Source organism: Schistocerca nitens, chromosome 4 (assembly GCF_023898315.1).
Source record: "Schistocerca nitens isolate TAMUIC-IGC-003100 chromosome 4, iqSchNite1.1, whole genome shotgun sequence".
In the NCBI taxonomy this organism is placed as follows: domain Eukaryota; kingdom Metazoa; phylum Arthropoda; class Insecta; order Orthoptera; family Acrididae; genus Schistocerca; species Schistocerca nitens.
In genome coordinates this window covers 382774520-382785670 of record NC_064617.1, presented here as the reverse complement: position 1 = coordinate 382785670, position 11151 = coordinate 382774520, and the positions used below count along the sequence as shown (strand labels likewise).

General features: G+C 37.7%; 1 protein-coding gene across 2 annotated transcripts in view; it reads left to right on the top strand.

The window, feature by feature from the left end:
- Nucleotides 1–4213: 4213 nt before the first annotated feature.
- The window catches only part of LOC126251495 (uncharacterized), an 85086-nt gene continuing 78148 nt past the window's right edge, over nucleotides 4214–11151 (top strand). For both annotated transcript variants that reach the window (XM_049951965.1, XM_049951967.1), the window contains exon 1: nucleotides 4214–4553. In XM_049951965.1, the coding sequence (XP_049807922.1) occupies nucleotides 4522–4553 (32 nt within the window). In that variant the 5' untranslated portion in view covers nucleotides 4214–4521. The remainder of the gene's footprint in view (nucleotides 4554–11151) is intronic.

Here is an 11151-nt window from a genome sequence, read left to right as displayed (position 1 = left end):
CCTCTTCATCCAAATTCCTTCCTGAAGCACTGGTCCATTTATTTTCCTCAGAATTTTTCTTTCCTGCTTTTCAATCTCTCTGATTTTCTTATGACCATGAATCACTGTAGTTTCTACAGCATAAAGTGCTTCTGGTAGGACTGCTGTGTTGTAATGCCTTAGTTTTGCATTGACAGAAATAGATTTCTTATTATAGTGATTCAAAGTGAGCTTATACACTTTTTGTAATCTGGAGATTCTGTCTTTATTGGCTATTGGTTTCCGTCCTGATGGCTGGATTATCTCTCCTAGATATCTGATGTGGGCAACTTGTGCCACTTTCCCATACTGGGTAGTAATGGGGAGATTATCTACAGGTTTGTTTTCTATATACTGTGTTTTCTCGTAGTAGATTAGTAGCCCAGTTTTCTGTGAGATTTCATGTAGTTTTTCCAATGCAAGTGTGGCTTCCTCTCTACTGTTCGTTAGAATAGCATGATCGCCCGCGAAAGCCAGACATTTCACCCTGATTCTCTGCTCTTTTTTAATCTCAAGCTTAATTCCTTTTATTTCATTTTCCCATGTCCTCACAATATTTTCCAGAACCATGTTAAATAGAAGGGGGGACATTCCATCTCCTTGGTGAACACCAGTATGGATATGAATTGCTTCTGATGTTTCTCCCATAAGTTTAACTTTGGAGGTTGTATCTGTTAATGGCTATTGAAGAACTGATCTTGTTTTCCTGTCAATTCTGAGCTCCTCTAAAGTGTGGAATAATGTTTGTCCATCTATTGAATCGTAAGCCTTTTTAAAATCGACAAAAGTTACCACAGTATTTCTACATCTTCTCATTTGCAAAATTGTTTTTAAGTTCCATATCAGTTCGATGCAAGGTCGATCTTTGCGAAACCCTGCCTGTTACTCCCCTATTAACTGGTCTGCTTGTTCTTCTGCACTGTTGAACAGGTACTTTGAAATAATTTTGTAGATTACAGGGAGCAGTGTAATTCCTCTGTAATTATTTGAATCGGTTTTTGCACCTATTTTTGTGGAGAGGGTGAATTAATGCACATTTCCACTCTGCAGGTATTTGTTCAGTTTCCCAAATATTTGGTATAATTCTGTGGGTTGCTTGTGTGCGATTATTGTCATTTAATTTCCATACTTCTGCTATGATTCCATCTTCCCCTGGAGACTTGTTGTTCTTCAAAGAATTGATTATTTTCTTTACCTCTTTAAGTGATGGTGGATTTGAATTGGGATTGGATGTGGGTTTTTCTAAATCTAGTTGTTCTGTCAGAGGCTAGCAGTTGAGAAGGGAGTGAAAATATTTAGCTAAAATTTGACAATCCTTTTTGGGTTGGTTTCCAGTGATCCATTGGGCCGGCGAAAACACAGATTAGGTGGTTGATACCCTGTTAGGTTTTCTTTGAAAATTTTGTAAAAATTTCTGGCGTTCTTCTTGATCAATTTTTGTTCAATTTTTTTAAGCCAGCTTATATCATATCTACGTTTTTGTCTTCGTATTGTCTTAGATGAACTCTTCTGTATTCTCAAAAATTCCTCCCATTTTTCTGTAGTTTTGTTGGTACTGACAGTTTTCCAAGCTTGTATTCTTTCTTCTATTGCTTGATCACGTGCACTGTCCCACCATTTGTGTTTTCTCTTTCTTGGGGATTTGTCAGATTTCATAGTGTTTTGTGGTACTTCTGCAAGTTCCTTCCAGTTTGTTGCGTTTGATTGCCCAATCTCCTGGAGAATTTATCTCTTATTAAGTTTAAGGTATTCTGGATCAGTTTTAACTGTTTTGTTCGTCGATGGTTTCTTTCTGTTAGGTTGAAATCTAATCTTTATTTGCAGCAGATGGTGGTCTGACTCATAAAATCCCTTTCTTGTTCATATGTTGAGTATTTCTTTGGTATTCTTATTAGATACGCAACATGGTCTATCTGAAGTTCACCCAAAGCTGACTTTGGTGATTTCCATGTTGTAAGTTTGTTTACAGGTTTAAGGAATTGTGTAGGCATGATTTTAAGATCAAAATTTTCACATAAGTTTATCAGTCTCTTGCCGTTTTTATTTGTTCTCTTGTGAGCTGTATGAATTCCTGTTGTTTTCCTGAATTTTTTCTCTTTGCCGAGTTGTCCGTTGAAATCTCCTAACATAATTTTCACGTGATGGGTAGGGATTTTATTTTGAGTTTCCTCCAGTAGTTCCCAGACGTCATCTGTTTCCTGTGGATCTTTTCTGTTGTAATCATCTGTGGGGACATGTGCATTTATCAGTGTGTATGCCTTGTTTCCAGATTTTACTGAGATTGTCGAGATTCTCTCTGACGTTGAATGTCCGCGCGGGATTAGCCGAGCGGTTTAAGGCGCTGCAGTCATGGACTATGCAGCTGGTCCTGGTGGAGGTTAGAGTCTTCCCTCAGGCATGGGTGTGTGTGTTTGTCCTTAGGATAATTTAGGTTAAGTAGTGCGTAAGCTTAGGGACTGAGGACCTTAGCAGTTATGTCCCATAAGATTTTACACACATTTTGAACGTTTTTGATGTTGAATGGAAGTTTATTACTGAGTGTATAATTGATTTGTGCTCAACAAAAGCTGTGCCAAATTGTTTGTGTCCATTGTTTAGGTGGACTGCAGGTTTTCCTTTGTAGATTCTGAAGTTCCCTGAATCAAAATGACTTTCGTCAGTAAATCGTGTTTCTTGAATTGCAAGGATTTTTATGTGCGATTTTCCATAGTATTTGTGAGTTGTTTGAGTTTGCCTACTTTGGAGAGAGTGTTTGTGTTGAGAGTTCCTATAAAGTTTTTCTGTTTTGGTCTTAGAGATTTTGAGAAACTCCGACTCTTCTGCGCATGATGTTCCTGGTCCCCCAGAAACCGATGACCACGAAGATTCAGTCTAGAGGCTGATGCGTGGGGTAGTGGATTTCTTTCCTTTTGTTCCATCATTCTTATTCAAGTTGAAACTTGTTTTGTGGTGATATTCTATGAAGGTCACCTGTTTATGACTTGATTGTTGAGATCAAGAAGAGCATGAAGCAGCTGCACCAACTAGGTAAACAGACGCTGACCACTACCCGCTAGATTCCAGAACAGATGCTAGTGGAGTTGGGCTGTCTCTTCCGCCAGTTCCGCCGTACCGATGATTTTCATCTCCAGCTTCACTGTCGTTGAGGTCTTCGCCGTATCCCTGGCAAGAAGTCCTCACAAGGTACTATCATCTGGGTGAGGTGAACCGAGATTTTTTGACGAGATGTTACGCTTCCCCCTCCTCCTTTTTCACCTGGGCTTGGGACTGGCTTTGGCGGATGTTTTATTATTATGTATTGTTTTCGTGGCAGCTTCCAAATCTTACATGACATCTGAATTTTTCTCAAATGAATGCTCTTCCACGAGTGTGGTCTGATATCTGAAAGGAAAAAAATTATTTAGCTTTAACAATAACAGAACTGACACCTACGCTGAACTAACACCTACACTGTGTATACGGAAGAACATAAGCTGACGAAAGAATTTTCATTAAATAACATTTTAAGTGAGAAAGTAAGAAGAAGAAAAATATAGTTTTTTATAATGTTATTAGTTAATTAACGAAAAAATGGATAAGGGAAACAGATAATATCTGTTTCTTTATAAAGATTGTTTGATGTGCTTGTATGTATACATTTTCGCTAGCAGGTAAATTTAAATACTTTGTAATGATGTTTCACTTCTCAGCACTTTGCGACGCAAAATTGATCAAGAACATACATTATGAAATTTGCTTTATTGTTGTTAGCATCTCAGATCTAATACTATACTTTGACAACTTGCATCGGGGATAATAACTTGTAATCTCAATTTCACCATTCGGTAAACAGCTAAGTGAATTGATGTGGATTGACGTGACACATAGTGTGAAAATACCCTGTCGTGACAGTGACGTGACGTGTCGTGAGGGCCAGTGAGAATTGCCTTAAAGTGTAGGGGACTTGGTCAGGTTAAAAATATGCTGAAAATATCATATGAAAAATTCGAACATCTCTTGTCTGTTGTACAACCAAGTATTTCTAAACAGGATACAAAAATGCGCCAGTCCAAATCACCAAGTGGTTGCCTTTCAGAGGCGTGTGCATTGACCCTTCTTATTCCTGCGGGATGTTGGATGATTAAAATCTCCTCCATTGACGTCAGTGGCTGAAGAAAAATCGTAATCATTTCGGCATGTAACTTGCATTTGTGACTCAGTTATTTGTGAGTTTTTGCTGTACTGCGACAAATACACCACCTCTAGCTCTCTAAACTTTCAATTTTGATAGTGCTTCGAATGAAGTCCTGCAAAAGTGGGATGAGTCCATCGACTAAAAAGAAAAAGGAAGACCTGTTCGCTGGCGCTAATATTGAATACACATTCTTGTGGAAAATACTGGAATTCAAATGTGAAACATCTTTGAACAGTGAAGTTAATTTCTTCGCGGGAAGATTCAGTTTTGTGTCACATGTTGTGTTAGTGACATGTAATAATTAAATTTTAGTACTGCAGTTTACACGAATGGCAGGTCCCCACCAAGCTACTTTCAAAACGTACGTAGGAGCTATAGTTTATCTTAAGCCTCAGCGTAATCCTTTCGCACAGGTCGTTGCAGGTGGTGTTCAGTTTTGTAGTCAGCATCACCAGAGGACTGTATACTTCAGGGAATGTCCATGGTTAATTGTGTGCTTTTGACTTTGTTATTACAGTCCTGCAAGAAGTATTTCAATACTTCGAAAAAAGCCTTTTATTTGTTTGCTTCTTACCAAATATCTCAGATGTAACAACGTAAATAATCAGCGGCCGCTGTACGCAGCTGAGAGGTCAAAATTTTGAATGTATACTACAGTCCTAGAAGTTTCAAATAAGTGTAAACATTTTGTAACACTGAGCCAATTATGAGTATTGTACGAAACAGTTTTGCATTTCTGTTTGTGTTATTAGCAGAATATAAAATACAAAGCTCTCTCGTTTATGGAACTCTTTAGTGTTGAATCAGCTCGTCGTTCGATGCCCGTTTCAAAAGTAATTTGATGTGGCGATTGGACTCCCCAATTTTGGAGAAAGATATTGAATCCCAGACAGATATCGTGCAGTTCTCCCGATACGAACTCGTTAACTCCGAAGCCTGAACTGAATTATCGAGAGGTTTCTTCTTCTGGGACGATTTTCATTTTTACGCTATTGTGGTTGTCTGCACGAATTTCGTGTTACTGCCTTTCAAGTACATATAAACTGTGTTAATACCAACTACATGTGATGATCATTTTCAGCACAATCTTGTGTTTGCATTGAATGTATCTCACAATACTGACTGGAAAAATCATTTACATTGTACAGACGTTGTAAGCACCAAAATAGCAATTCGTGTGGAAATATGATCCCTTTGATGTAACATGAATGTGAACATTTGAAACTACCTCTTATATCGTAACAAGAGAATTTCGTTACATTTAAGTGATCACAGCTGCGTAAATACGTGTGACAAAGCACTTATTTCAAAATCTCATTGATAATTAGTGTTACATTCAATAGCTAATAAACAAAAGTCTCATGACTGCCTAGAGTAAAAGCAGGAAGAACAATAGTAAACGGAATTTCAGATAGTACTGTTGTGTGATAGTGGAACTGAGTTTAATAAAAACACTCTGAACTGGCAGATATATGTAAAGTTAATAACACATTGATGCTTGTGTCCAGCTGATGAAAAGATATTAATGTTAAGCTTCATCAGATTGGCTTTTTTGTAGCAGAGTCAAAACTAATGAAGATCCGATTGTTTATAAGGAACTGCAAATCTGGCGCTGGAGAGAAATTAATAAAACACACTTAAGTGGGGAGTTTATTGTAGGGTGAAGTGGGGTAACTGTAACCATGGGGTTAGTGTAACCACGGCTTATGGTGCCTTAAAGGAGCTATATTTTTACCTCTGACCTTTCACACATGTTAATTTAGTCCTTTCTTTGTTATATTTAACCATAAGTTGTCAAATATTACATAAATTGGTAATTAATTTTTGGACTTGAATTGACATCTACATTTTCACTCTGAGTGACATGCTCAGAATTTGGTGGTCTGTCATTTTTGCAGTTTTAAAGTTAACTGCACAATTTTTTGTTTCTAAACTAACTTTTGCATGATAATTTCAAATATGAGATTCGTTTTACTCTACTGATAAAGCTCTTGATATGCCGGGCATGGTTACACTTACCCCAACTTTTTCCCATGTGCGGCAAGTGTAACGAGAAGGGGGGGAGGTTACACTTGCCCCAAACAAACTTTCCGGAACAGATTTATTTATTTAAGCCGTAACCTTGTATTTGCTATCACACTAGATCAAGTAAAATGGCCTTCCTGTACATATGGATACCAGAATACCTGATGTGCTGGATTTGTAGGCCTACTGAGTTTGTGAGAGATATATTTTATTTTTTATTTAAATCTGTTATATTTTTAAACCACGTTTCCTTTTATAAAACAGAACTGTAAAGAATGTCACAATTTCAATTACAGTACAGTATGTGAAGTATTGTTTGACTGACAACAATGTGGAGCATGAGAATTCATTTCTGTGTTGTCTTTTCACGTGTGCCGGTGTATTGAGAGGTTGGATTACTGAGGGCTCATCAGCAAGGTTAGAATGTATTTCTCTTAGAAAAATTAGTTACACATGAGTAAACCTAATCTTTCATAACTTATCCATCCCATTGTCAAGTTGTTTTATTTCAGATTTGTGACTTATTGTGGTAGGCCAAGTTTTATCTGTGAAACATAAAGTGCCAAAATGGTTAGGAACTACCAGAGGAAGACTAACTGTGCTACTTCCTACACAAAAGAACAGTTTTCCAGTGCAATTTATGATATACAAAGAGGAATTTGTACAATTAAATCAGGCTAGTGCTAAATATCAAATACCCTACTAAAAACTTCAGAAACACATAAAAGGTTTTCGTGGTGTTAAGTGTTTCTCAAGGATGATCTACAGTAACCCCGTATGAAAAAGAGCAGCAACTAGCAAATGGACTGACAACTTTAGAAAAGTGGGGGTGGGGCCTAAGCAGGAAGTTTCGGAATTGGTTGATAAGTACATAAGAAGAAATAAAATTTAAACCTGTTCAAGAATTGTATACCTGGAGCAGACTGGTTCCAGGGGTTCAAGAAAAGGCATAAACTGTCTATAAAAAAGCCACAGACCCTTGAATATGCGCGAAAAAAAAAGCTGGCTCTGATCCTTTCATCGTTGAGGGGTATGTTGATATTCTGAAACAAACACTCAGAGACTTAGACGTTGAAAACAAACCAAAGCAGATATTTAATATTGATGAGACTAGTTTCTCTCTAGACCCAACAAAACCCAAAGTTGTTGGTAAAACTAATTCTCCCTCTGCAAGAATCACAGTGGGACCTGCTAAGGAAACTACCTGTGTTGCTTGGTAGTAATGCAGATGGGGACAAGCTGCCTGCCTTAATAGTGTTCAAGGGTAAGAATGTCTGGGGCACTTGGATGGCAGCACCACCACAACCTCCTTTTCCTGAAACCTTCTATGCTGCTTCAGTAAATGGATGGATGGAGTCAGACACTTTTTAAATTATTTTGAAAAATCTTTTTTGAAATTTTGTGGTCAACGTAGACCTATCCTTCTAATCTATGATGGCCACACTACACACATTGATGACCGTGTGATTAAAAGTGCTATTGAAAATGATATTACAGTAATAAAGCTGCCCTCTCATTCAAGTCACATCCTGCAGCCAATGGATGTAGCAGTGTTTAAGAGTGTGAAATCTACTTGGGACCAAAAGTTAACTCGTCACCAGACACATCATCAAGGGGTAAAAATTAACAAACGTGACTTTTCCAGTCTTCGCACTGCTGTATGGAATGAAACGCCACCTGAATTGTTGAAAAGTGGTTTTCAAAAAGCAGGAATATTCCCTTACTGTAGAGAAGTAAGTGATAAAAACTAAATATGATCCGGAGGCATATAAGAGATATGTAGCTCAAACCAAATCTTTGACAGAAACAAATCCATTGCCAGCTCACGATAATGTAGCCATAGATTGTGTGGAAGCTACGTCTCTAACAGAAAGTACTCAGATTTTTGGGAAGCTTCCAGCTGAACAACCTCCAGAATTTTATTTACCTACGTCTACTGAGCCCTGCAGTTATCCCAGTATCAGGCAGAGTTCTTTCTCAACCATTCCCGAGCTAACCAATGTTTCATTATGTTCTGGAACTTCTGATTTGTCATTTGAAAGCTTATTATTGGAAACAGTCAGACAGTGTAGGCCCACTGGTAAAACAAAGAAGAAAAGGATTGCACCAGGAGCTGAAGTTATCACTTTTCAAGATGCCCTCTATAAAGAAAAAGATTTTAAAGGAAACAAGAATAATAAGGGGAAAGCAAAACAAAAAAGCATTATCGACATAAAAAAGGGCTTGGTAATGAGAAGTAAATCTTCCAAACAAAGTGCTGTTTCTTTATCCGAAATGGCATCTTGGAATGTTGTGGAAAAAAAATCCCTGATTGCTCATGTGGGTAACAAGAAAAAAAGACTGGAAGTTAAATCAACAAGTGAAGAAAGTGAAACTGAAGGAGGCCTATCTTTAATAAGTAGAGATGAAGAAAATGGGACCATAATAACACTGGATGATCTCAGGAAAGAAATGATAAACTGTGAAGAAGAAGAAGAAGAAGAAGAGGCAAACTTTTTTGAAGCCAAAGATAAAACTATGTTCTGGTAGCTTTTGCAACAAAATGTAAGAAAGTTCATTTTATTGGCCAAGTTACCAAAATTAGTGATTTAGGAGATCCAGAAGTGATTTTCCTCAGATGCATAAATGAGACAAAGCATGGCACCACATTCTACAGGCCTGATAGAAGAGATGAGACAAAAGTTCCATCCTCTGATGTCATTTCAGTGCTGCCTGAGCCTACTTTGGGTCACAAGGGAGACCGGACATTTGGTGTTACATTTGATTCATACAACATTCAGTGACTAAATAATAGTTAGGGCCTAAGTGTGAATATAATAAGTTGAATTAGGGCAGTTTAGCATTAAACACAAATTGCCAACAACTTTAGTTCAATTACCATGAAAAATAATAGAAAGTGAACTTATAAAGTGAATTTTTCTTTTCTCTTGATACTAGATATTTTATTATTTTTGTTAAATTGCCTACTAAAGAAAAAATATTACTTTTGTAGAATTTAAACTATTAAATTACTGGCCTAAAACAAAAATAAATCATATATGAAGCATTCTGTTTCAGTGTTTTATGTTTTAGGCTAACACCTATTTTTTAGTTTAGCTAACATTTTCTGTGTATTTCATAATACACACAGAGGTGTGTGCAAAAAAGTTCATATCTTGAGTAAAATTTAAGATATTTTAATAATTTAAAAATCCTCAAATTCAGTGAAAATTGGGTAATCAGGTCACATACCCCAAGTCTCTTTTACAATGCTCTGTATGGGTACAACAATGTGGGGTTACACTTGCCCCGTACCATGGGGCAAGTGTAACCTCACAACACAAAATTTTAAAAACAATTATTTGACCATATAATTTTTTTTTTTCAAAAACAGAGTGTAGATGGTTTAAAAGTCAATAAGTCAAACTTTAAGCTTGAGAAATTTCAAAATCATATCTTCAATAGCAAGTTGGCAATTTGGTGCCAAAGTTGAACTATGCCAAAACGTGGTTACACTTACCCCACTTCACCCTAGTTCTTTATCCAGGCATTCTCGCAGTTGTCATGATAATAGATTGAAGTGAATAACTCAAATATACCTATGAGGGAGAGTCAAATGAAAACCTATAGAAATGTAATGCTCCAAAATGACGCCTTTTTCGTCCCAAAAATGAGTCAGCATAACCCTCCCTGCTGATGGTTCTGTTCGAAACTTCTTTGGTTTTGGTGATGAGGAGTGGCGCCATTCCTTGCTCGCTCTCTTTGTTTCCGGTTGGTGGAAGTGAACTCAGGTTTCGTCCCCAGTAATGATTCTTGCAAGGAAGCCATCACCTTCTCGTTCAAAGTGCTGAAGAAGTTCTTCACAAGCATCAACATGTCGTTCTCTCATTTCAGGAGTGAGCTGCCATGGCACCCATCTTGCAGACACTTTGTGAAACTGGAGCACATCATGCACAGTGTGGTGTGCTGACCCATGGCTAATCTGTAAACATGCTGCAATATCATTCAGTGTCACTTGGCAGTTTTCCTTCACTATGGCTTCTACTGCTGCAATGTTCTGTGGAGTCACAACTCGTTGTGCCTGACCTGGACGAGGAGCATCTGCCACTGAAGTCACACCATTTATGAACTTCCTACTCCATTCATAGACTTGCTGCTGTGACAAACATGCATCACCGTACTGAACCTTCATTCGTCGGTGAATTTCAATAGATTTCACACCTTCGCTACGCAAAAACTGAATAACAGAATGCTGTTCTTCCCTGGTGCAAGTCACAAGTGGGACGGCCATCTTTATACTGATACTGCAACGGTATGTGTGCATCTGCACTATGCTGCCACCTACAGGCCATTCTGCATACTGTTTGTAACACGCTTATCAACTTACAGGATAACGGCATGAAATTTTGATTTGTTATTACAAATTTAAGGTTTTCATTTGACTCATCCTCATATTTTATGAGGATAGAGCACGTATTTGAACGTGATCTTTCTGAAGGAACAATCCCAGCATTTGTTCGAGATGATTTAAGAAGACTGGGGGAAACCTAAATCAGGATTTATTTATTATTTATTTGTCCATAGACTGTTTAGTACAACAGCATTGGCCATGTCTTACATTACAGAAATAGTATACACATATATAAAACATTAATGAAGTAGGGTGGGATTAGGTGAGGATAGCGCGGGAAATCGGCCATGGCTAGTCAAAATAACCATCCTAGCATTCACCTTAGCAACACAAGGAACCATGGGAAACCCAAGACAGGATGGCTGGACAGGAAATAAACCCTAGTCCTCCCAAATGCGAATCCAGTATTTACAATTGGCACAGCCAACTTACTTGGTACGTGATTGGAAGGGGAATCACAAATACAGACTCGAGCTTATGACTGCAATGTGGACAATGAAGTAAAGCAATGAACATTAAATTTTGAAAATAAAAACACTACCAA